We start from the raw sequence: 27,808 nt of genomic DNA on the forward strand, positions 1-27,808 counted from the left end.
GGAAATTGGTAATAGGAATAATACCTGGGTAGATGGTTAATCCTTTACATGCCTGAAAGCCCTTGTTATCTGAAGGACCTGTAATCTGAAGGACCTGTAACCTGCATCTTTCCATGATGTGTCAGTAGTCAGAAATACTCTGTTCTCAGCTGTGTTGGCCTGGGAAACACCTCACAGATACCCTGTAGCTTTTGCAGTTGCTTGGAGTAATAGAATTCAGAAACAGCTGGTTTTGTTTGTCACATTTGACTGTAATCCTGAGCTTGACTAAACTGAACATAGACACACTATGCTTCCAACTCAAACTGATCTTTAAGCTCTGGCTTTGAAATCTCATCCTGGAAGGAAGCAAGAACAAACAGGAGAAAATATCTTGAGAAGCTTTTAGTTGCTTTTCATTTCTCCTCCTTGCCTTCTTTGCCCTTCTCAGTCAGAAACAATAATTGCTTTTTCTTTTTAACTAAAAACAAACTATGAGAAAAGCAGGTATTTTCCTACTCCAACAGCTGTATGTGATTTACAGCACATATGGAGGATGTCTTCATTTTCATCACTTGTCTCAGAGCAAACCTAAGTGAGTTTGTGTGATGTCTGCAAGTGTGATCCGAAGACAGGGCACAGCACAAAAGCACTGACAATCTTGCACATTTGAGGCAAGGCAGGCTAGGAACTTGCTCTATTTCCTTGCTCTCTGCTTGTGAGAGCTGTCTGAGAAAGTGAGAGCTTTGTGGCTGGTGGGTAATAGCAGAGCTCTACTGATTGCTGTAGCCTAGATCTCCTGCTTATGGAAACAATCACTACTTGTCTTATTTTAATCTGATCTGTCTGTGGCTGCTAGTCGGTGATTTTCCAGTGGAGAAGAAAGTCTGAATGATGAACATCTCCCCTCAGTTAACACTGCTGGGACTTGCCTGCCTCAGCTCCTCCATCTATGCAGACCTGGACTAGGATTTTGTGACTAAGTGCACTGTGCCCCTGGATAGAACAATTATATGCCTCAAGAAACCTTTCTTCATTTTATTCCCAAATACTTTTCATGTTTTTTACCTAGCAGGGTTGACCTGCAGTCATTCCATTTACAGTAGAAGTTATTGATGTTTCAGTGCCTAATCAGGCAGCAATTCTTGGTAATACATTGCCTGTTTGGGGCTTAGAAGATTTTTTTTTCCTTATCCTTGCTCTCAGGTGGCATCACTACTGCAATGCTTTATTTTATGAGACTAATAAATTAAAATTTTCTTTCCATGTTCTGTAAAAAGACAAGAAGTTGTTATTTTTCTTGCAAAACCACATTAAAGAGAAAGCAACAGCAACTCGAGTATTGCTGTCATTGCTTAATGAAAACCAGAGCATTGCAGTGGAAAACATGCTGGGAAGGACAGCTTCAATTAGAGGAACGGGGAGATTAAAGACCTCTCTTTTATACAACCTAGGGAAGGAATGTGAAAGAATGGGTTTGAAGAAGGCTCTAATTGAAGGATAAAATGGAAACAGTAAATGGCTTATGATAAGATCAGTAAGCAGAGACAGTGAAGCCAGTATTGCTAGGAATATGTGTAGAAGTTCACAAAACCCCCCAAACCCAATTCAGTCTGGAAAGGCAGATATAGAGGAAATATCCCAGGAATTGTGAGTATGTAGAAATCCTATTGGACAGGGACAAAAGATTTGAAAAGGAAGAATGTAAATAGTTTGAAAAACAATCAAGTGTTGTTTGCATTTTCAAATTATTCACTGAAATAAGAGGAGAGTCAGAAAGATCAAGGTCTTTTCCTGAAGGAGGAATGAAAGAAATTTGATGACAATTGTGTACTGAAGATATCCCTGTAATCAGGGATATCTTCTCAACAGGGAAAATCTGCGTAGCCATAAATGTAAAATCTCTTTAACTTGAAATGAGTATAACAAGGTGTAGTATTTCTTCTTAATGCATTGTATAAAAGAGCTTTGACTCAGATAAGTATGTTTTTAATTAATATAAATCCTTAATTCAGCCAGGCCAAGAACAAGGTTGGGGAGAGAGGAAAGCTGGATGAAGAAAATTATTTCAAATTCAAAGAACGTTCAACTGCATTAACATGAGCAAGAAAAATGAGATACCAAGAAGAGGAGATTTTTTTGCAAAGAAGTCTTCATTCTCTCTAGCTTGGCTGTAACACCTAAAAATTTTAACCTGTTTGTTTGCTGCTTCTCTGATTTTGAAACAAGACCAACCTTGTTTTCACTCCCCTATTGATCCTTTGGAGAGCAGCTCCACCTGAGCAATCTGCTACTTGTATGTGCTGGGTTTTTTCAGCAAACCCAGTTAGCACCACAGGTTAAGTGCTGTTGTACCTTGTAGTTAGTATTGCCATCTGATACCACTGACCATTTAATTTATTCCATCAAGTGTCTGAATGTGTCTGTCCTCTTGGAGGCCACAGATGTCCCATTTCTTGCTGCTCTTAGCTGCTGTTTGCCTTGGTTTTGTATCACGCACTTGATTTTGGCAATTGGTCCTTTCCACTGTCTGTGCCTGTTCCACCAAGTTTCTTTCTCTCTCAGCTATTAAAAGCCCTGAGGCTAGCCCAGTATGTGTGCATAGGTGGGTATGTATATGCACATATGTATATACTTCATTTATCCAGGCCTTGCCACATCCCTGATCCTTTTTGATGGCTGGCCATCATTCATTTTGGGAATGATGTTTTGGGGACAGTTGCTGGCACATGCAGGCATCTGCCATGGTGAAAGGAAAGGAACCAGCCCTTTAGAAAAATGGCTGCTGCAGGTCAGGCCTTAGACACATAAGTATGTGAGGAAACTTGGCTGTTCCCTGCCTGTACCATATCTAGATCTTTCCAATGCCCTGGGTCCATTTATTTCATCACTACTTAAAACCTCTTTGAAGTATTTATAATTTTTTATTGGGTGTTTCTAAGAGACACACATAATATGGTTGGTTCAACAGTAAATCTGCTATGATGTGTTTATAAGGCAGGCTTTAGAGTCTCTGGAAAGATTAGCATTGAATGATGCAAGTTTAGACTGAGCTAGATATGTGAACCAGAAAATCTAGGTAATTATGGGAGAGTTTCTATTTTTACCTGGAATAGATGAACATCATCTGACATCCTTATGAAAAGGTAACATTGTTTTATTATTGATTTATCTTCACTGTGTTTTCCTTTTTGTTTAAATTCTGCCCTGGTGAAGACTAGGGAATGTTCCTGTTGCAGCACAGGTCTATGTACAGATATCCCAGTTTGTCCTGTTATTGAACAAGGTGTATTATCCCAGGCTGAACAGTACCCTGATGGAACTTCCTACTCAGCTGCTTTGCCTCCTAGGCACAGCTCTGTGCCATGTAGACAGGTTTGCATTGACAAACGTGATATGCTTGGTGACTGGTACAATTTTCCCCCAGTTACAAGTGACCACCAGGTGTTCACAGCTGGAACTTGTGAGCCTGTGATCCTGGCCATGAAGCAGAACAGGACCTGGAGCAGCTCTTCATCAACTCTAACAGCCTAACAGGGCATGCCATCCCTTACACCCACTCTAGACAGGTGAATTTTATCACTTTTATTATTCAGCACTTACAGCTTTGTTAATGTTCAGAAAGGAGAAGTATTGCACTGGATAAAGATGACCTAAATTTAAAATTTCCACAGTTTCTCCAGTCAGTCTCCATTCAGGTAGACAGGTCTGTCTACCACCAAGAAACAGGAATGGGCAAAAATTGGACGCTTTGTCCACTGCTATGGCTGAGCAAGCCCAGGGAGGTGAGCTTGCTAGTGTCCATTAGAATGGACACTAATTGTAAGATGGATTATTACTCTTCCCCAAAACACATTTTGTCACTGCATTACAAGCTGGAAAATCTTCTAAAGTTATTTGTCCAGGAACAGGACAATGCCTCCAATTTAAATTTTTGTGGGTTGGAGAAAGCCATTTTGCATTTTTGCTGTGGCCTTTCCATCATCTCCATCCTGCCACACCATGCTGCAGATTCTAGAGAAGGATGGGTCCACAATGCAGGATCCTGTGTGGGCAAGCATTGTTACTCATGCGACCTGTTTTCCTTGGGGGTGGCTCTAGGGCCACAGAGCCAGTGGTGTTATAATTCCAGCTGCCTGAGCAGCTGTGTGGCAGTTTGGAAGGGCACTGCCTTGTGCCCATGCTTCTCGGAGAGCTTTTTCCTTTTTGATTACCTTCAATCACATCCTGCACTTTTCTTGCGTATCTTGTGCCAAGTTGTCCTCAGGTTAAATAAATCTCAAAAATTTAATTGGGCTTTAGGAAAGTTAATCTATTTTTGTTTGTTCCTTAATCATTGAGAAGATGCAAATCCTGCAGAAGAGAGAAAATAATGACTATTTTATATAATAATATGTATATACATATATTTCTCAGTGCTTATTAATTGAAAAGGACTCTTCTATCTACCATGAGGAGAGGTTCCAGTGTGACAAATTTTGTATATATGCCCTTTAGAAATCCCAGTCTGAACCATTGACTTCAAAACTGCATTGAACCAGATTCTATGCTTATTTTATGAGATGATCCTTCAGCTTTGACTTGTTTAGACAAGAAACTGCTGAAAGTGCCTTTTAACATAAAGCAAAGGTAGTGGAAATTATCTACTTCTTCAAATACACTAGCATCCAAACAAAAAGGGGATGGTGTTTGGGTAAGGTATTTCTCAATGTGAGTAAGGCTGAACTGGCCCAAGGCAGGTGTATTTGCTCCTGTGGGCAGCATAGCATTTGGAGTCACTAGCATCACACTAGTTTTACTATTTCCTATTTGAAATTATTTTAAAGTATATTTAAGCATAGCTGAAATTATTAAAACTTGGTGTATTGTTTATGATGTTATAAAATGTAGTTTGAAATTTTAAATAGAGAATAATCTCTGCTTAAGATGAAAACTAAGTAGAAACCAGGGAAATAAGATGTAATAAGGTGCTAAGAAAAGGAAGAGAATAATTTGTGACATGCATTTTGAGCAGAATTGGTGGTTTAGGGTAAAGATGACAGTGGCATGTGTGAGTAGTTTATTCCCTATTGGGGGCAGAATAGCAAAGACAATAAAATCTGAGACTAGTGCAACTCTGGGCCTCCCACAGAGAGCCACAGTCCTGCTTTTGAGGAATGAGCAGAAATAAAATCCTGTGAAGCACTATGGCAACCATCACCAGGGAGACCATCACAGATCTCAAACATGTTTATCCAGAAGAATTACAAGTCACAGAGTGAGATGATATACTTGGAAATGGTATTTTAAAAGTAAAAACACTGTTACCTGGTAATTGCAGTGGTATGGAAATGTGACACTTTGAGTTCTTAATTAAACAAATCTGTTTTTAAGAGATACTGCAGTGAATATCTCCTAGAAACAGCTAAAGAGTTGTACTTGCAAAATATCAGTACGTGAGAGAGCTGGTCTTTGTGCAAGAAGGGAAAGCACTGTGGTAGATTGGTAAAGATCTTTAAACAAAACAGAAGTTAAAAAATCAATGAAACAAATAATCAAAAAGCATTTTATGGTTCTATATAAGACAAACACAAATAAGAGGTGATCCTGTTTGTGGGTGAAACAAATTCCACTGAGTGCAATGTGGTCCTCATGGATAGGGCTCAGATGGACTTTGATCAAATTTGGAAAGATGGAAAGCCCAACAATTGTGTGCTCTGTTTTGTTTTAAACAGGGAAATGGAAATTGTTGCATTCTGGTCCTGGTTATACTACTGATCCATCATACTGGGTAATGCATCTACTTGTTTCAAGTTTCTATCTTACAAAGGAAGATAGAAGCTTGCTAGAGTGTTATGAAGATGAGCCAGTTACCATTTATGCAGAGGTTTACACATGTGAAGTGTAGGTTTATCAAATGCTGTATGTCTCAATTTGTTGGCATTCTTCACAACTGACCTTTTTTTTCACCTGTCTTGAAAGCTTTTCACCTATGCTGCCCATGAGTCACCTTGTTTCTCCAGGAGTTTTTTAATTTCACATAGTTCTTGTTGGCTCTGTCTACTCAAATCTGCAGAAGAGTAGAAAAAGTGTTGCCCATTATTATTGCTGAGTTCATGACTGATCCTGTAAGAACAATATCTAAAAGTAGCAGTCTGGGCATACATGTGTTTCTGAACAAGAGTTTCTTGCTGACAGGCCTGGTTTGAATGTGAAGTTGAATTTGCTGGTAGTTGGATGGTTCCAGTCTCCTGTCCCATCTCTCTGTGTGTATAAATATCCACAAACCTTTGCAGATGACCCAGTTAATAAAAGATAATATTAAAGAAAATCCACAAGCCCCTCAGTCTATACCAGGAACACCAGCTGGTGCTGCTTGATGACCCCATGGAGGAGCCTCGTGCCCAGGAGCAAGTCTGGGTCACCCTGATATGGCACCTCCATGTCCACTTTTACCCCTTGCCACTTGAGAGAGAAAAGAATCAAGATTGAAACCATCATCACTGATTATCCAGGAGGTATGTCACTCTAAATCAGAAAAATATTTCTAATGTTTGAGATAGGAAAGAAACAAGTAACGTTTCTGTAGTAGGAGCCTGATTCTGATTTTGAATAACAAAAAACTGTTTCTGAGTAACATGAAGGACAAAAGGAAAAGAGAGAGAAAGATTATCAGAGACATATTCCTTCTTAGTCTCAAATGTACTCTCATCTCTGTATTTCATTGTGCACTTTTTTGACCCTGATATTGTCAGTGCGGTGTTTACCTTCCATTATGACATCAAACCATTCCTCAGTGCTTACGTCTTGGCTTATGTCCTAAGAAAGGAGCACTTTGTTCTGCATTCTTTAATGTTATTCTTCACTCTTATTGGCAGAAATATATTACTGTCACTTGCACACTGACACAAATTTATTCTTTCAGTGAAAGTTGTGCCCCAATTAAATTGATCAGTGTGCATTTTATAAAAATGTTTCAAGATAAAATGGATCAAGTCAGTCAAATAACGAAGTAGTCCAATGATTCATTACAGCTGATATCTTTAGTTATAATAGTATTGCATCTTTAACTTATTTTAAAAGCAATTTTCTTTTTGCAGCCCTGATTTTCTTACTGCTAAACACATAGGCCTTTATGACTGAATTTTCTTGGAGTAGGGAGCTGTATGACTTTTTTGCCATGTAACTTTTTTCCTGTTTTCAAGGGCAGAAGAATACTTGCTTGGTCTGCTGCAGGCTGCCCCACTGTGTGGGTCACAAAAGCACTCTGCATGGCACCCACTTGTCTTCCACTGGGAAAATTGTTTCCTTTCCACTTGTGTCAGCATTTTGCCTGCATTTGCAAACCAAAGGCCACTTCCTTATGGATCATTTTATTCTGAGTGATGAGCCATTCAGGTGGTTTTTCTGAGAAAGATAGCATAGCATCTCCTAATGATTCAGTGTAATGTTTTAAAAAGTCAGGGCTTATTTCTAGATGGATGTGGTCATAGTTTTCCCTTTATAAGTGCATGTGCCAATTACAGCTCGACTGTACTGCCATATGAATCAGAAGTGCCTGTGTAGAAACCTGCTGATGTGGGAGTTTCAGGCATGCTTTAGTGGAGAGAAGCTGTGACTCTACCCCAAGAGCATTTTGGAAGACAATCTCATGCTCTGTTACAAATAGAAAAAAACACTGCCTGCACTAGGTACACAGCACAAGTACTCTTTGCAATATCTAACCATGAAGACAGGTAAGACAGAATGTTACTTCACTTTGAATGAGTTCCTGTGAAGAAACCACAGAGCTTCAGCTACAGGCTTCATTGCAAAAATGTTGTTTAGGTACTTGGAGCTATCTCTTCTTGGCAATTATATAATCCACTTTTATAGCAAAGGGTATAGGAAGGGGACTAATGAATTTACCATGCTATTATGTATCAAAAATTCTAAGGCTAAGAGTTTCATACAGCAGCTCCCTCATGCCCCTGAAGATACACATATGAAATCAGAACCATTTGGTTGAGAGAAGACAGCAACAATTAAGGATGGAGGGTGGTTTCCACGTGTTGAGAATCAATAAGTTTTCACAGCTCTCAGCAGACCTACACTGCAGAGAACTCGGCTGCTCAGATTCCTACATGTCTTTTTGTCAAGGATGACTCTGCCCTTGGACATGCATGCCAGAGTCCCTGAGCTGCTGGGAAGCCCCAGAGCAGAAGACACAAGACTGAAAAACCTGGACTCAACACATGTTAAACATGGGGGAAAAGCTCAGATTCTTAAGTGCCTTCCTTACTCTGAAAGCTAGATAGCACTGATGAAATGCCTTGATGGAAATTTTCCATAGCAATTTTCAAACAGGAATTTGCAAATGTATTCAGCAAATTTAGAGGTTTATAATGGAATATAAGAGACATAAATTGTCCTACCTTTTTAAATAGGCTTCAAACAGTGCAATCTACATACAATCTTATAGCTGTCTGATTATTTAATCTCATTATTTGGTTTGCAGTATTTCCTTTATGATGAGCCTGGCAGCTAAATGGGACTGGACTGTTCAATTTAATGGCTTCCATTAGATTATAAGGTTCCACTAGAATGAATGGAGAATTATGAGCAATTTAATTCATGAAGAGCAGCAGTGAGCACAGGCTGAATTTGAACTCAGGGGCCATGAGGAGCAAGAAATATTTTTATTAACTTTAAACTGCTGTTAGAATCCTCATGAGATCTATGGTTAGAAAAGAAATATAGAATCTGAACATCTTGATTTTTTTAACTAAATGCTTATTAACCAGTCATAACATTCTCAAATTTAGATAAACAGCTATATTAAAACATAGTGTTTGAGTAAAGCAACTGCAACTTTTGGCTAGTACCTTGAATATATCCTCATTTTCATTGAAATAAATGGCAGAGCTTTTCTTCCATTTTCCCATCTCCAGTACTGACCAGGTCCAGATCCTCAGCTTTATTAAAGAAGCCTTAATTAAAAATCTACTGCATTCAAAGGGAAGATGTCCCTTTGGATTTCAGAAGAAGCAGAAGCAAGACATATAAGTGGCTATTACATACTCTTTGCCTATTTTCTAGCCAAAACTTGGAATAGAATGTTTTGACTACCCACCAAATAGTTGAAGTATGCTACATTATTCTAAGTTAATATCAAAGTAGCCAAAAGTTTAAAGAATTATAGAAGGGATATTCTCATTTTTGCTTGTAAAATCATTTATACTTATAGTTTGTCTTCACACTGCTGTGCTTCCCAGGAGTCACTTTGGAGCTGTTAGTGGTGTTAATTAGTGGAACTCCAGCCCTTCTCAGAGCCAGGTGACTTTACTGGAACAAGAGCAGGTGGTTTACTGGTGAAACAATCAACCTGGGTAAATATCTCAGGGTCATACAAGCCAGTGGGCATGGGAAAAAGGAAAAGTTGTTTGGGGTGTGGATGTGTGCCAAGGGCACCCTGAGGAGCCTAAGAAAATGTAGGAATTAGGAGCTCTGGGCTTCATTGCCCACATGTCACTGACGTGTTGTGCTACTCCAGTTCAGGACTTCACCTGGATGAGCACATGTAAAGGGATCTACAGACTTGCTCCCTCTCCTGTTCCAGAAGGCATAGCAGCCTTTTTGAAGGGAAAAAATTAGAGTTAATTAAGTAAATAATGACTACATATTATGTTGGAATCTGTAAAATGTGAGTTTATAACTTAGGTACACAGTAAACTAAAAATTTTCCTTCTTGATGAGTTGCTATAGCAAATAATAAAAAAAGATCTTTGGAAGAGATTTTGGGCAGCTTAAATGCAAGTGATTTATGTGAAAAGAATCATAAAAAATTAAAGAGTAGATGTAGTTTTCAATTTAACTTCTGTTTTCTCTGATATCAGAGACTGGAAATTTACTTCCACAGAGACAAAATACATACTGATCAGTGACCCAGGCAGCAAAGAATCAAAAGAAATGTAGCATGAGAACATTTTTGAATTTTTTTAAACTTTACCATGCCTTTTTTGAATTCTCTTTGCTCCCAACATCAGAGAGAGACCCCTGTCAAACATACTCCTGATCAAACAGCCTAGAAGAAGTTTTTATTCAAGCTCCTTGTTTACAAGTTGTTCTTACACAAGTTGTCAGTTTACAGCCAGGGACTAAAAGAGAGGAGAAAAAAATACTGACCTCAAAACTCTGCTGTTCCATGATGAACCACTCTCCTGGAGCTGATGGCTTCTCCAGAAACCTGGCTCATTTTTGGTTTTTTCTGACTCAGTTTTTTTGGAAATTGTCCTAGAAAGCACAGGCAAAACTGTCAGAGAGCTTATAACAGCAGGAAATTCATCATGAGCTACCAAGGGCCACGATCCCCACACTGCATTTGCAAGCACAGTGACATGCACTGAGCTGAGAGCTTTATTGCGCACTTTCAATTAACACACACCTGGTCACTGCCTGTCCTGGTCAGCTTTCCAACACAGCACAATAAAAACTGCTCCAGCTGACTTTAGTCAACACCCCAAAGCACACTGAGTTGTAGCATGCAAAAGGGAGGATTTCTTTCCCATCTGCGTGTATGTATCAAATATTGCACAAATGTAACGATGATAATTCATGCCAATTGGGGTTATTTGGATAAAGTGCTTTGTTTTGATCTCAATTTTCATCAGACCCTGTTCATCAGGGCCTGGGCCTGCTTTGTTCACTGACACTTGAGGTTTTTCTTGAGATACAGAGGGTTTGCTTTGTTAGGCTTTTTATTAAATTTCAATTATTGAAGGATGGCAGGTAGGATTTGGAAGAAAGAAAAGCAATGCTTTTTCACAGGAGGAGACTACAGTTCCAGTGTGAATGATTTCAGTGTGAGAATTCATCTGCTGCTAAGAAAATAAATTTTCTTTGAGAAATAAAATCATCGTTTTCTCCTACTGCAACTTCTGCGAATTAATATCCATGCTACAGTCCAGAGGAAACAGCAATGGGAAGAGAAGTTTCCGTTGCAAAACACTTGGGTGGGAATACACGGGTTTAAGAATATTTTTTACAAAGTAACAAGTGGGATGATATTTGGTGTTCTCATTAGCATCGCAGGACAGCGCAGAGCAGAAGGATGCCATGCCCTGAAGCTCATGCCTGAGGCAGCCACCCATCTCTTCCCCATCACCCTCCCAAATAGGTTTCCAATCGGAGTGCACGGTGTTCTTTGTGTGTGAAATTGTCTATTGACTGAGAAGCAAGTAAAAGGGGGTGATGTTTAACTGTTTAGAAAAAATCCTTGCTACTTAGAAGTTCCTGTGTTACACACTTATATTAGTTATCTAATCTGCTGTATCACCCAGCAGGAAAGCGGGCACAACCTATCCAGCCTTCACCCCATGTCAATGGATTCGAACCACATGGCTTACAAAACTCAGAACAGTCCTAGCAGTGAGGTTAGTTGGATGTGTTGCTTCTAAAGACAAGTATTACTTATGTTTTCACATCAAATTTATAAACTTGGAACTGGTTTCAGCTCTGGATTTGACAGATCTGTGGATTTCCCGAAATTTGGGAATGCTGAGCTGATTAGTAGAAGGTTAAGTAGAAACTGAAAAGTAAAGGCGACACTTGGTAAATGTCCCCAAAGGAAAGGACTAAGTAGAACAAAACATTTTTGTTTCACGTAGCTGATACAGCTGAAACCAAGGGACAGTGACCTTGTAACGCAAAGTCCTTGACTTCACTTATTTGTTATGTGAAGTCTCTTAGTTAAGCAGAAAAGCCACCCAGTGACACAGCTTTTCTTACTTGTTCAAAGAAGCTGAGAAGGTTTTGTGGAGTCCCTTCCTGACTGTGTGTGTGCTGTGTGTGTGCAGGAAGCAAAAGCAAATTATTCTGCTATAGCTAGACAGCATTATAAAATTAACATTCAGCTAAATTAAGATTTTCCTCTAGAAAAGATCTTATATGCTTTTGCCTTTTCTTTGTTTGGTGACCAGTTAAAAGGGCCTGATAAAAACAGACATTGGAAATGAGCAGCAGCTTTTTGAGCCACCAGCCTGTCACAGTGACAGCTGAGGATGGTTCACTTCTGCAGGGTGCATATTGTTTGTTCCAGACTCAAAACGTGGGTTATTTGATCCATACAAGCTCCAAATGCCCATGTGGGCGAGGAATTGCCCTTTATAAAGGGAACACAGCATTTCTTACTCCTCTTCATGGACATTAACCACTTCCTTCCCAGAACAGTGCCATGACTTAGTTGACCTCTCTGCTCTGCAGATATGCAAAAAAAAAGATTAAAATGAAGAATATAAAACCCAAGAGTAAAATCCTTCAAGGACAGAGTTCTAGAAAAAAAATGTTTCCATAAAAAGCCTCACCTTTTTGCTATTTAACTTTATAACGCCATTAAAGGGTTGTTTCTTTTTTTTTTTTCTTTTTTTTTTTTTTTTTTTTTTTTTTTTGTTTTGTTTTGTTTTGTTTTTGTTTGTTGGCTTTGGTTGGTTGGTTGGTTGGTTGGTTTTTTCAGTATTGCCTTATGCTTGTTAGGTCAGTTTTGCTGGTATTCATGTGTCCATGTAATCATTCCAGGGCCCAAGATAAGTAATAATAAGTACTGCTCTAAATAACATGATAGCATCTCATTATCTAAGGCATACATGGAAAATTATTATGGATAACAAAATACTTTTGGGGGGAATTAGCTAAGCAGATACATGAAGAATGAGGCAATACACAGTGCATAACCCATTAGCTTAATTCCTGTCTGTAAAAAAAGCAACCATAAACTGAGTAAGCTTGGATAGAAAGTTTCTTTCCCTTGTAAAGTTTCATTGCTTTCTAAGGAAGTGATCTTTAATGGGTCATTTATTTCATAAGCTGTCTCCTGTAGAATTTTCTCCCCTTCCTTTGAAACCACTAGATGTAGCCATGGTGAGAGACAGAGAGCTGGACCTGGTATATTTTACTCTGACTTCGGTTGGCCTTGTGAGGGGGAATGTTGCTTGGAAATAAAATCCAATAGTACTGACCTTTTATGACAAATTTGGAGCACATTTGTATCACTGAATTAATTCCTGCCACCTCTGGGCATTTTTTTGTTGTCTTGTAAAGATCTTGTGTCAAAAAACAGTTAACTACTCTTAATGTTTACAAATTGCCCTCCTTGAAAGGAGTGCTGCAATTATTAACTGATGAGTGCCTGAAAAGGGAAAAAATGTGATAACCTAATTATTGTGCATGTAAGAGTAACTTAGGTGGCAACCTCTACTTCTCTGATCTAGGCTCCATAGTTCTCTGATGTGTATAAATCTTGGCTTACTCATTTTCTAGCTGAGAAATAGAGGAAGGGGGAGGTTGCATTCTTTGTCCCATGTAATAAAATGAGTTCTTGACAGGGATAAGAATGTAAAGCTCAGATTTGCCTGTCCAATCTACAGCCTCTGCTGCTTTCCTGAACATACTCTCCCAAGGGCTGAGTCCTCTGAATGTACCCAATAGTAGGGGCTAATAAATCATTGCAAAATTCACTGAAGTTGGTGGACTGACATTGCAATCCCTTGGAGAAAGAGAAGATAAGTGCTCTTCCATTCAAGGAGAGCTGGAATAGTAGATGATACTGTCCAACATCACAGCAGTAGTAGGAAAAATAAGGTAGCCCATACATAATGGCTAATAGGAAGTAAAAATCCAACACCCCAATGTAAAGGGCACAAATGTCACTAGAGTACTGCCACCTTGTTCCTGTACCTTGGGTTTTTCCTTAAGAAATAGTATAATGAATTAATATTTAACACAGTTTCATGAAAAAAAATTCACCTGGGACATATGACTTATTATTATACTGCAGGGATTTTGAGTAAAATACCTTTGGATAAATAAAGTTCAACTGTATTTAGAGCATGATGAATGAAGCAGTTTGTTCTCAGCTCAGCATCACGAGGTGGGGTTTGGCTGCACAAGAGTGAGAGCCAGAGATTCACTATATTAAGGAAACACATTTTCCAGGTACATTATTTTTACAAGTGTCATGACAACTAAACAGAGACATGAAACAGTGAACCTTTATTCACAGCCATTACCACACCAAATACTGGCTGGGCACAGTCTGTGCTCTGCAGTACCACTTCTTTTAGGACAAACTGATTGTCTTTCTTCATCCTCTGTAACTGCATTTGGGAACAATAAATAAGTATGAATGTGTAATTTTAGTTATAATGAACAGTGTTCTCTAAGTCACGGCAAAAATACAATTTAATATAAATATTGAATATTACTCCAAGGCATGTTAATACAAAAGTTTGGTTGATTCAATGTGGATTGAAACAACATGACAGGATAGTGATGCAGTATGCCCAGAAATATCCCATAAATGTCAACAGTAGAATTAGCAACCTGTGTTTGAGTATTTAAAAATATCACAGTTGTAAAGGTTAGGGGGAAGAATTCTTTATCTTGTCCTCAAGACCATATTCTGAAGGGCAAGAGAGTGTCATGCTGCTGCCTTAGTCAACACTGGTCTTTGCCTCAATTACTCACCTTGCAGAATTAAAACAGACTGTGACCTCACCTCAGAATACTTTTGTTCATCTGAAAATATACATCCAGAATTAAGAAAGAGAAATAAACTATAAATAAGTTACATCATCCTTGCTTTACCTAATATTTTCTGCTAGTGTATAATAATTAATGATTATGAAGGGGTAAAAGAAAACCAACCCATTCCTTGGAAAGTGAAGTGCTGTAATGACAAAATTCCTGAGTAACCTCAACTGTTCCAGTGCATTCCAGGCAAGATGAGCTGCATTAGAGAGAGCAAGGCATCAGGTTTTAGTGGATCAGTGTGCTACAGGGTCTGCACTTTGAACTGCATCCAGTGATGCCTTAAGTTTTAGCTTTTATATTCTTCAATATAAAAGCTAAAACTTAAGCACTGCTTTAGTGTATAACTCTAAAACTCCATGGCCTGTCAGCTGCCGTTCTCCCATTTTATTCAGACAAAACAATTTCTCTATAGGCCTGAAACTCAAGGACACCTTACTGTCTCAGGCCCCAAAAAACATAAAGAAAAAGTGAATTGGGGGGAGCAAACTGGGGGAATGTGATTACATTACCTGAAGGTGTAATTGGACAATTAACCTCTGATATGCAAATAGACCAAACTTCTATCTGTCTGAAAAACTTGTGATTGTAGTCCATCTTGGGTGTAGTCTCTGTGAGACTCCTGCACTGCCCAAGGTGTGCCTTGTGAAAGGCTTTCAATAAATACCTACCTTCATCCTTTAGCTCTGTCTAGCCTCTCTTCTAGGTAGCCTTTCCCGGCATCACCAGAAGTGAAGGGGTCATCAAGGTAGTTACTGAGGAGACGGTGAAAATATTCCTACAGTTCAACTGCTCTAGCTGAGTGGTGGCCAGATTCAGCTCAAGTTGAAGTTATTTAAAATATATAAGGATTTTGGTACACATTACCCAATTTCTACCATTTTCACCCAATTAAGTCTTGAAAGTTTATTTGATTATCAGGTAAACTGCCTTGAGGATGAAAAATGCTTCATAAATGAAAGTGAGAATTACATGATTAGTGAATAAATAAAATTTAACATTATATTTTGCTCCTGAAACTTGTTTTCAAAGAAGAGATAACCACACATTCAGTAACAATAGTAGTAGTTCTTCTCCAGTGTTCACAGTGTTCCACACATTACCATGTCTTACAGCTGCACAGAAATCACAGCTCTGCTCACCAGAATTTGTATGAGGATGCTATAGAAACTTTATTCCAGATTCTGCTATTACTAATCCCACTGTTAAGCTGCGAACCTACCTGGAGCTTCCTTACAGCCATAGTGATGTGATTGATAGTAAAACTTGCTCTCTAAGCATTTGTGATGCCTGGTTTGCAATACTGGGTGATGTCTGTATCTTCTGTTTCCACATCTTCGGTTCTGCCCTGTACATGACTTGAATATTTCTTTTCATATGTGTGTCAAATTAAATCCAAAGGCTGTTTCACTCTGTCTTATTCCAAATTTCATTCAGCTTTGACCTCTTTATTTTATTCTTGCAGTGATTTGGAAAAAAGTCTTTATCAGCCTCCGCTTCTTGACTTTTATTTGATCCTGGTAGATCTCTCCATTCATCCTGGGCCAACCTGCAAACTCTGGGGTGTTGACTCCTTTGCAATTTCTGTATTCATGGTGAGATGAAATGCACTATTAGCACCAGGTGAAATGTTTGTGACTGGTTAAACTCTGCATTGTGCAGTGAGGCAGTGAGGCTGAGTGAAATTTAACAAGGTGAGGTAGGGATCTCAAAGTACTTGTAAAAAAATTAATAAGAGGAAGTTTTTTCCAGAACAGATAATGGAAATGTCCTGTTGCCATATATATATGTGTGTGTGTGTGTGTGTGTGTGTGTGTGTGTGTGTGTGTGTGTGTGTTGAAAATGGTTGTCCTATTTTTCTTGAATTGGTACTAGATTTTTAAGTTGCACACAAGCACTCAAGGAAATTGATATCTCCAGAATTGTGGAACGTGGTTTTCTATGTCATGTATTTAGTAATATCTAATAAATATCATTTGAAGTCTGGTGATTACATTTAAATGAGTAACCTTACAATTTTCTCCTACCATATCTGACTTTTCAATTCAGATTAAATTATATTTTTTAACATTTCTCTGGTTATCTGGTGCACAGAACATAACCCTGTTTAATGCAAAATGATTAATCTAATTCATACAAAACAATAATGAACAAAGATACAGGTAAACATCATACAGCTTCTAGGAAAGTGCATTTCTGAAGTGAGAGAAGTTCTAGTGAAGTTCACATACAATGAATATGAATCCTGCCCCTGGCAACTATTTCTTGGTTTCTTAATTTGTACACCATTAATTCTATTTCCTCAAAATGTTTTAAAATAATGGATTCATGAATATTTAGTTCAGTCATCTCCTTTGTTTTAAATTTCTGTCTCCATCCTGCAGTCAAACACTTATGTCCTAATAACCCAGGAATAAATTTGAAGGTACTTCAAATATTTTTAATTTTAAAAGAAACATGTACTATAAGATATTAAATCCTCCAAACCAGTCCTTTGATAGTCTGATGTGCCATAAATCTTACAGTGTGTTAGCTATAAATGCAACATGCAGTTTGGCAGCTATGTTTGATTTCAGTTCCTTAAATGAATATGAAGGGATAAAGATAATCCATTTAGACAGGAGCAAGAAACTCCAGTCCTTTATTTACCTCACTTTTGAGAATGTAAATTGTGTTTGTTAATGAACAACTAAAGGAAAATCAGCAGACAACAGGAACCTTTCAACTCTTGGACAAAATTTTAGACCTCCTTTTCCACTCTATTAGTCACAGGTAAAATCCCAGGCTGAAAGGGCTCATTGTTTCCTGATGTTAAAGGTAGTTCAATTCTGGCTGATTTTTATTCTCTTCAGTTTTAGCTGAAACTTTGAAGCTCAAACATTGACAAGGCCAATGGTGGTGTGCTTTAACTGGGTACAGCTCAGTCATGCAATTGTATGTATATTCTACCAAGACAGCTCAGAAAATACTTGCAAAACTTGTTCTTTTAAGATACTTCAGAGTCAATCGGCCCATGGGGTGAAATATTCTCAGAAGTCACTTAAAATGTGTTGATCACATTAAATGAAATAAAAAGCAAGCATCATTATTCTTGTCATCTGTAAGAACACAGGCATCTGACATTCAAAAACATGTTGTGTAACAACCAACATCAATACTCAGCCTTAGTATGGCTCCAGCTGAAGTCAAAACAAATTGAATGGAAGTGAGATCAGCTACAGAGTTTATTTTATGTAAAATATAAACATGTTAACAGGAGAAAATACTGTTTTCTTATGTTACAACCTTAATAACCAACATGATTTTTATCTTACAGTTCTGCAGGTGGTGCAGGGTTCAATTACATGTACATGATGATTAAAAAGAGCAGATATTCATCTGTACACATACACCGAATATTGTATGCTGTACTAGAAATCCAGTATTTGTATGTGTCCCCAACTGAGTGCCTCAAATTCTGCTACCTCTTATTCCATTTAAAAAACTAGCACAAAATTTAAGTAGTTTTATTATGATTGCATCATTTTGACAAGGTAGAGAGGGACTATATATTTACAAACAGATACACATATTCAAAGCCTCTGAAAAAAACCAATCCTTTCCATATTTCATCTTTCTTCTTCCTGCTACCCTACATTCATATCCATACAGGATGTGGTTGCTTTACTCCTAAAGCATCATGATAAGTAATGGAGCTTGTGTTAGGTCTTTTTAAATGAAAGCCACTGAGATTAGAAAATTGTCTCCAGGAAAACCACTGGCACCTGTAACATGGCATCCCTGATGTTGCTCTTGCTGTTAGAATGAGAGTTGAGAGAGGACTAGGAAACAATTTAGTCTGTGGCCAGAGTCTGGGGTGGGACATTTCAAACATGAACACCATTGCAAATACAAAGCTGAGGTTTAAGCTCAGCCCCTCCAAGGAATGTGTACCAATTAATGAGATTCTGGGGAGTGGGGACAGAGGGGTTGCAGATACTCATTAATTATCTACTGCAGCAAGCAATGTTTTGGTGAACTGCAAGATGTCTTCATGAAGGGCTTAGTCCTGCCACTCTGAAATCCTATGAGAAGGGTCAGGATTATCTAGAGGATGGAGATTAGAAAGCTGCATGTCAGTCCAGCTTCTCCCACAGAGCTACTGTGCTATCACAGAAAAGTTACTTTTTCATATTCTTGCCACCTGCCACAACCTTCATCAGAAGCACTAGGCTGTTAAATTGACTGCAGTGAATGGCACACACAATTTATTTTACATAGTACAATAATCCCAAGTCTTGATAACCAAATGAAACAGAATTTATTGAAGAATTATAGCAAGAGATCATGAATAAAGGGAGTTATTTTGCAGTTTTGTATTGAATCAGTCAGGCAAAGCCAGCAACCAAACCTCCTAGAGGGTTAAGAATCATTAGTATGTAAAATGGTGTGGGTTTAGCCAGATGGTCCCATCAGGTGGGCACATACCTCCTGATAGGTGTTATTTGATCCTGTATGCAAAAGAACTGTGCTATCTGAATACATTTTGTAGACAGGTTCAAGCAATCTCTTTGAAGTAATGCATACTAACTGAAAAGAAATTAAATGGGTGTCTATCAAGACTTGCCAAGGGCTATTTACATAGTAAGGGCCATGTTAAATTGAGAAGAAACACCTCAGGATCAGAACAACAAGAAAAAGTTCTGGTCTTTTCACTGGTCAAAGAAAATACAGTATCTAAAGCACTAGGAATAACCCTTGCATTAACAACACAGAAAGTCACTGGCTTTCTGATATGGACATCACAGATGCTGCCCTCTAAAACCCATCATTTTACACAAGCATTTATCTTACTTCATTATCTCTTTGCTTCATATTGGCCCAAGTGAAGAGAAGAAAGATGCAAAAATTTGCTCTCCTTGCCAGCACACACACAGTAGCCAAGAATAATTGTGGCTCATCAGATTATTCACAGTTGAGACCAAACAGAGCATTTATAAAGCAGCAAAGAGAGCAATACCTGTATTATCAGCTGACTGACAGATGACTCTATGTCTGGTAAAAGAGAATTCTCCTGTAAGAACTAGAGCTTTTGTAAATTTTAGTCATTGATAACTGTGTCACAGATTGAAGTACTGCAGTCATCCCCAGATGGGTCAGCAGGCAGAGAGCACAAGAGGCTGCGAAATGTGCAGAGTGCAACTCATCAGGTACATCTTATACATGAACAAATATGTATGAAAATGCTTGGGCTTTCCAATTTTACAATCCAGCTAGAAATACAAGCCTAAAAATGGAAATTGAGTTGTAACTAGAGATATTGGATCACAAGCAAACAGTTCCAAAAGCAGTAAGATAAAGGCAAAATATTAAGCTGATTGGAATTTCACAAGATTGACATTGTTGCTTAAAGTGCTTGGGTTGATTACATTTAAAAAAATACATAAAAATTAAAGCAAAACAAATAGTATTGACCACATAAGTTATTATACAAATACAGTAACAGACCAACAAAAGAAAAATAAATTAAAACAAACTCTTCTAAAAGACATTAGCAAAGAACAGGTACACAGCCAAAACTTCATAAAATTTCTAGTATTCATTCAGCTGTAAGACACTGCTCACAACTATCAGCCACATGCAGCACAAAAGAGATAAAACAAAAAGGGTTTGCTGTTGAGAGGCATCAAATCACTGGCAGCTGCAAGCTGTCAGCTCAGGTGCCAGTACATGAAGTTGGAACAGAAGAGTGACTGAAATGTAATGTCTGAAGAGAAAAGGTTGTGGTAACACTTTAGGATCCATCGTGTAAGGTGAATTTCAGTTGAATTTACACCAAACCTGATAAGAAAGGAACTCCTGCTTCTTTGTTTTCTTTGCTCCAACTGCTAAAGGAGCAAAACTTTTCATACATAATCTAGCACTCTGAGGTAACTAAATTGTTAAAATAGAATTGACAGGAGTAATTTTGGGACATAATTTCAAAAAGGTGTTCTGTTTCATTGGTATGGCTTTTCCATCACTCCACTCTTCTGCCTCCCTCTGCTATATCCCCACATTTGAAATGCCATAAAATCCCGACAGCCTGTTCTTGGAAATACAGAAGCTGAGTTCTGAGCTCATCCTGTAAGATAACTGATTCATCAGCACTGCAGTGCTGTGGAAACACAGATAAGACAAAAATGAGGTTTTTTCTAAGTAAAGAACATTGTAATAGTATTTATAAATGGATAGTGCATCTCAGCAACAGCATGGGAAACAATTGAAATACTCCAATTGTTGTTAGACCTAATATACCTAGAACCTGACACCATAAAATACAGTCATTTTAGGGAAGCACACGATAGTATTAGAGATCTGTGCTAGCATTTTGTTTTCTAGCTGCTAGCTGAAAATCTTTTATTGTCTTAGGTATTTTTCCATTATTTCGTAAGGGACTGGAAATCTATGCATAAGCATAAGAGAAAAAGGATTATGCTTTATTTAATCAACTGAAATACTTTACACCATAAGACTGATCCTGTGGGGATCCCAGTCCTGCAAAACCTGAGTGAATGTGCTTAATTTCACAAAGAGGAGTTCCTCTGCCTAGACTGGCACAATTCATAGAGCTGTGACAGACAGCTTTTGGACTGATGTAAAACATTCAGTGCACTGGAGACTGGATCCAATCTACAGAATTGTGACCACAACTTTGTTAACCAAAAGAAAATGCTCCTTAGTTTAGCCAATGTTAATATGAACTGTGTATTCCACAATGCTTCAGAGCTGATGTCAGACTACTGATGCTGGACTGGCGTGATACTGGTGCTGTGATCTTTCCATGGGCCAGCATGAATTAAAAATGCTTTTTCATACTTTGTGAAGCAGCTTATTCTAGTAATTTTCCTCTCAATAACTTACTGCAATGATCTGTATGTTTTACAATCTAAAGCTGTCTTGCAGTGGAGAAAAATAGATTATTATTCTGCAGTTTAACATTTAAATATTAATTCAAACCATTAACATTTTTAAAACCAATTTGCCCATAGATCTATTGAAATAAGGAATATGTTTCCTAAAATTAAACTGATTTAAAAATTATTTTTATGAAAATTTACTTTTCATATAAACATGAGCCCAGAAGATTCAAATTATGACCTTAAGAATATCTGGTTTTTTTGAATCTTTCTAAACAAAAGAATGCTGTGAGAATGTTCAGCAGTAAACTGCAAAATACAGACCTTTGGTCCAGCACTGATTAATGCTGATCTAGAAAGTGATTTCATTCACAGTAAGGAAACCTTATCCATTTTCAAAGGCCAGTAATTTTCATCTTTTTATACAGAAATTCTGAATGTTTGTAAATAAATCAATTAAAGAGGGATTTGCAGGTTTAGCTTTTCAGTGGAAAAGCTCCCGGGTCTCAGAGGGAGTTGAAGTCTGCTGTAAGATGTCTGTCTTCTGTATTAGAGACAGAACATTTCATTCTAACATCAATGAAAGAATAAGGGCTGCATCCTAATTATGCATGTCTTGAACCTGCATACCAGCCTTCATTCATGTGAGTGATCTCTGTAGACCACTACTCTCATTCACTTAAGTCCTCTAAGGTTACATTCTATGTCTCCCTTCTTGCATCAGTATAATAACATGATAAATCACAAATAATCTTTGCTGAAAAGTCCACTTCTGTTTCTCATTTAGTGTAAAGTGCTACATTGCCTTAGTTTAAAAAATGGCCATTGAAAAATCCAACTGAACTTCAAATGATGTCACAGTAGAAGCTACTTAATTTTCACCAATATTTCACAAAAGATATTTCACATTCACAGTAGAGAACAATGAAAAACACTATTATCTTTTCTACAGAACACTAAAATATGAGATGCAGCTGAACTTCAAAAGCCATTTCTTGAAAGGGATTGTTGGCCATAAAGTGTCAGGCAGGCTTCTTAAAGAAAAAAGACAAAAATCAACATTGTCTGATAAATACATAATGAGTGAATAAAATGTAACAGGTAGAAATAAATTTTGTGGGGTGAGAATATTTCCTTATAAATACTAGAACTGTCAGTCCCCATGAAGACAAAGAAGAGTTTTTTTGCTGTTATGTCATTGGAATAGGATTTTGGCTACTGAAGTTCAAGAATTGTATAATGGAATGGAAGTGGCAAACTGAAGAAGGTAGCTACCCAGCATGACCACTTACTCAAGCCACTATCAATCCCTTCTCAAACCCTATTGATACTTTCTTCGACATCTATTCTTTGCCAAATTCAGGTATTCAGGTGAATTCAGAAATTTTATTAGCCAGTGCATGACAAGTGCCATCCAAATTAATCCAGAAAAATCACAAATTTGGTCTTTTGTACTAATTTTGAAATCCAGCACTCCAGATCCCTATCTGTTTCTGTGGTGACAAAACTCTGTCAAATATGACCAAAATGTTAAGGATGATATATACATGATAGCATGTACACTAGTGGTTGGTATGTATCATGTTTCTAAGAAATTGACTCTGTCTTGAGAAATGAAAATGGGACCTACAGATGTTGAGAAAATTGCAGGATCAAGTTGTGTCATACGTACAAACAATGCTTATTTAAATGGATTGGATAATTTCAGTCCTGATGGATATGTTACATGTGAGCAGTGTTGCAATCACAACACAGTTCAAGTAAACTATATAATTTTAACAAAAATCTAAGCTCAATCTTTATAAAAGCAACTTATCTCTGTATCATATGTGCGATCTTACTCCCTTTATTCCAGTGCTCTGTAAGTTCTGAAATCTCACCTCATCTGTACTATCTCATGACAAAGTGGCTGAACATACAGAATTACTTAGTTCCAGTGTAATTTAAATCCCTCTATGTGAATTTTAGGTCTGCGGTTACACTCTGAAAGTTTTTAACAATCAAAATTTAAATGATTTTGGAAGAATATCTTTTCTGCAGCAGAGTAACATGTAAAAAAATCCCCTATACAACCACAACTCAAATAAACATGAAACTGGTTGTTTTCCTTACACTTAAAAGGGATAAGTACATGTCAGGATGTATTTAAAGGAATGCTTGTAAATCAACACACTCCAAAACCATCTAGAAAGTTTTAAATAATTTTGTCCTAAATGTAATGAACACTTTCATATAAAATACTACTCTAGCTGGATTGGGTTTAACAGTTGACATCCAAATCTTATTATCTGTAAATGTTAGTCCATATAAATTCCACTAAAATCTGACTGCAATTAGCTCTTCAATCAGACTTAAAAACTACACACAACCCCCACCTCTAAAACAAAGTTCTGAATGTCAAGAATGGACGGTCACAGTCAGCATCACATAAACCATGGAACAGGAGACAGTGTATTGTTGTTCAACCATCCGGGATGTGGGCTGTGTAAAAGTCACTCTGGGGGAGCTGGCGCCTTCCTCTACGTGCAGCATCCTTGTGCGCAGTCACCACGGTTTGCCAAGTCACTCTCTTGACTGGTAGAATAAAATATAGCCAGACTCTGAATTTTTTGATATATCAGAGGTCAGACCGTAGAATTCTTCAATAGCTTGAGCGTCTATTTTCTGCAAAATAAATATTTTATTAATATGCTGTTAGATAAAACAAATACTAAGTACAGATTAAATTACTGCAATTAGCAAATACTGTTTGCAATTTAAGCAGTGAAAGGGTAAAGATTAGGGGCTGAGCCTTGCTGATCTCACTCATGAAATTCATAGGCATGTTTCTGTCACTGAACATAACTGAATTAGGCTTTTTCCAATAACAGAGACACTCCTTGGAATGCAGTAATAAACACTGTTAAAACACATAAATGTGACCATATGATCCCATCTTTCTCAAATTTTCAGAAATCTTCCTCAAGACTTGCCCCATCCAGCATCCCAGTGCTTACTTTCCTTACCTCTCGGGAAATCAGACTCAAAATCCCAGTTTTGCCAGTGGGCCACAATGACATAAAAGGGTTTGCATAAGAATGAATTTCAGAGTGTTCAGACAGAATCTGCAATAGCTGTGGGACAGATTCTACTCTAATCTACATTCAGGCAATCCCAGATCAACAACACAATTCAGACTTTCTTGTAACTTCCCTATTCAAAACTAAAAATTCTACAGAAATGCTAGCTTTACTTAGTTCAATTTTACCAAGTGAAATGGTTTTAATGAATTAATTTTTTTTTTTTAGATACAGAAAACATTCAAAATTAAACTCTTTAAGTCTGGTATTAAAAACATTTGATCTTGCTATGAAATAAAAAAATCCCTCTGACACTGACAGAGCACAAACTACAGGACTAATAATTTTGTTTACAATTTTTCTTCCTAACAGTATTGAAATAAACATTACAACCAAACTGTGGCTTTGTAGACTGGTAGTCTCTACCCAGTTCTGGATCAGAATTTTAACCCCAAGCAGGGAAGCATACATTAATAAAAAAGTTGTGCTCATGACCTTCAGCATACTGACCTCTACAATGTCATCATCAAACAAGAGCCAAAATCCATGACTTTTCACAATAGTAATGTAATGCCCTCGATTAGGTCCACTAGAAAGAAAAACAAAATCCCAAAATATTAGAATGTACTATTGAGTCCATTTTGAAAAGTCACATTTCTTTATGAATGCAGAATTACAACTAAATGTTATAAAAATCATGATAAATCCACCTGTAGTGGTACTCTAGACATTTAGTCCTTTCCATTTTTATTTTAAGTTGTTGCAAAGCTAATCAGCTGAAACCTAAAGGTGTTATTTTCATCTGTACCAGGACCATTTAGCGAATTATCCTACAGAACACTTAACAAGTTGCTCATGGTAGGCATCAAATGCATTTAAAACTGCAAGAACGAAGTATAGGGGGGGAAATGGACCAAAATGATCTGTTGTGAGACCTACATGATGACGTGTATGTCTCACAACAGATGACTTGAAGACAGCCTTTGGCCCTCAAAGAGTCCTGGCTCCCAACTTTTTTAAGGGGTCTTGTGAGGAAGGAGGTAGTTTTATCAATTTAAGCCAAACTTGTGACTTTTGGAGACCTGAGACATTATTTCTTAAACAAGTACACATTTACGATGAGGGATGTTAGTTAAATGGTCCAGCCCAAGACACGTGCAAGTCCATGCAGCAGCAGGCTTTAAGTCCATCCTCCCCATATTTTGTCAGGGGTAGCTCAGCCCTTGGCCAACACCTGCCAGCAGCCTGTGACACAGATGGAGGCCCCTCACCTTCCACAGTGAACAACCACAGCCACCAAGTCATACATGCGATCCAGGTTGACGGCGTCGCCGGAGGTGTTGAAGAGCCGCAGCTCCAGGGGAAACACGACCCGGTAGGACAGCTTCGTGTACCTGTGCAGCTGCTCCATGTACTTGAATCTCTTGAGGTGTAAGGCAAGAATCATTGGCAGTTTTTTTACTCTCATCCTGTGAAACCATTAAGAATGTATATAATGAACACCTGACCAGTTCAAGGCCGTTCTCTCTTCCCTTAATAAGCAAATGGCTGCATTATAAAAGCACTTTGTAAGTAACAATAATCAACTAGAAGTGGCCTTTACACTAAGACACATGCCTTTAAATTTTTCTGCAGGCTCTCTCATCCACACAGAGAATGCATTTGGGATGAAAGGTTTCTAGGTATTTAAACAAAATAAATATCAAGGAGTAAGTTTGCCAGAGCCCAGGAGGAGCATGGGGAAACAGCCTGCTCTTTGCTTACCTCTTCTGTGCCTCTTGTTTACTGCAGCAAGTTTCACAGTAGTATTTCTGTTCACTACATAGTGTCTCTGTGTTACTGAAGTCTCTGTAAAAAAATACAATCATCAGTTCTTTAAGGATATGAATACATTTACTTGGGCTGATGAACTGGAACCCAAAAGACACACAGGATGAAATCTTCACCCATTCCAGTTTTCTAAAGCATCTGAAGCGACTGTACTGGGGTTTGCAAACAGAGTTAGGGTATCTGGCTGCTATGACAAGTTATATTGGGAGTTGAAGCCCTCTGTATGATACCAATAAAGGTCAGGTGTCTCAAAATGGGGACCTCTGTCTGGTCTCTCACATAAAGGTGCTGCCCAGATTTGGGTATAATCACTCAATTAATTCTATTTCTTTTTAAATTATTTGCAGAATAAAGCAACTTTAAGTGCACTTCTGCCATCTCCAAATATCTCGCATTTTATGGTGTTCTTCCATAAGAAAGATTTGAATCCTCTTACAAAGAAGAAATAAATTGAACTTAGTTTCCTGCATCCTCTAACCTTTTGAACAGTTATCCAGAAGTTTATAGATTATACTTTTCCATTTTCTAAAAAAGGAAAGAGGCAGGTGGTATAGAAAATTTTGTAAATCCTGATCAAGTAAATACACTTGGAGATATTTCTGGATTGAGCTTTTAAAGTGACAAAGGCAGTGGAAGGCTGGTCTAATAGCATCTCTCAGCTCACAGAAAAGATTTGCTGGAAGTCACAGTGCTGATATGCTTTGGAGCAAAATTTAAGGTGCCTAACACCACTTAACTGTAAAAAAACCCCAGTAATTATTTTTGTCATCTCTTGTGTTACATTGCAGCTGAGCAAGAGTTTTGAGAACTGTGAATGCAGATATAAGCACCTATCTTCCATTTTAAACACATGGGTTTTCCTGTGACTTTGGGCCCTAAATAGCTATATTAGAATTCCAGAACTGTCTTATTGAGTGTCCCTACCTTGTACCTGACAGGTTTCTGAACTTCAGGCAAATTCAGACACAAATAAATTCACTTCTATCACTGCAATTCACATTCATGGAGGCTGAATCCCCACTGTCTGCAACTTCAGCCTGCTCTCACAGCAGGCAGCACCAGAATTGTCTTACAAGGCAAAGGGAGGACTCTGGGTGATTATTTCTTCCTGACATCATCACTACAGGGGTAGGTGGGAGAGATGAAGACTACATAGTTTGCTAGGGCATAGATATTAGAAGTTAATTACCTAACCTCATATAAGCTTAAGGTTGACAGAGCATGACAAAGAAGCACTTCATATGACTGCATAATATTTTTTAAAACTGAGATTACTTTTACTGATTTATTTTCTTTATAAGGTCTTAACACTGAAGAGAAAAAGCTGAAATTTAGAAAAAATACATATTTTGAAAGATAAGTTACAGCTAAATTTTGATCATAAATATTATTTTTTATCTAAAAGAAAAGAAACATTGTTACTGGGAAGGATTTGCTTCAGTGGTAAATACTGATCTCAATATGTGTTTTCATATTTGAATTTAAACATAAAATTAATTTGATTCAGCAAATTCCTCTGAA

General features: G+C 37.8%; 1 protein-coding gene across 1 annotated transcript in view; it reads right to left on the bottom strand.

Annotated features, from left to right (window-relative positions):
• Positions 1 to 17,726: 17,726 nt before the first annotated feature.
• The window catches only part of USP46 (ubiquitin specific peptidase 46), a 33,869-nt gene continuing 23,787 nt past the window's right edge, over positions 17,727 to 27,808 (bottom strand). Inside the window, exons 6-9 of the mRNA XM_059471469.1 lie at positions 26,222 to 26,305; positions 25,729 to 25,926; positions 24,968 to 25,046; positions 17,727 to 24,062 (exon numbers count right to left, since the gene is read on the bottom strand). Coding sequence (XP_059327452.1) covers positions 23,961 to 24,062; positions 24,968 to 25,046; positions 25,729 to 25,926; positions 26,222 to 26,305 — 463 coding nt within the window. The 3' untranslated portion in view covers positions 17,727 to 23,960. The remainder of the gene's footprint in view (positions 24,063 to 24,967; positions 25,047 to 25,728; positions 25,927 to 26,221; positions 26,306 to 27,808) is intronic.

This window comes from Ammospiza nelsoni, chromosome 4, assembly GCF_027579445.1.
Source record: "Ammospiza nelsoni isolate bAmmNel1 chromosome 4, bAmmNel1.pri, whole genome shotgun sequence".
In the NCBI taxonomy this organism is placed as follows: Eukaryota; Metazoa; Chordata; class Aves; order Passeriformes; family Passerellidae; genus Ammospiza; species Ammospiza nelsoni.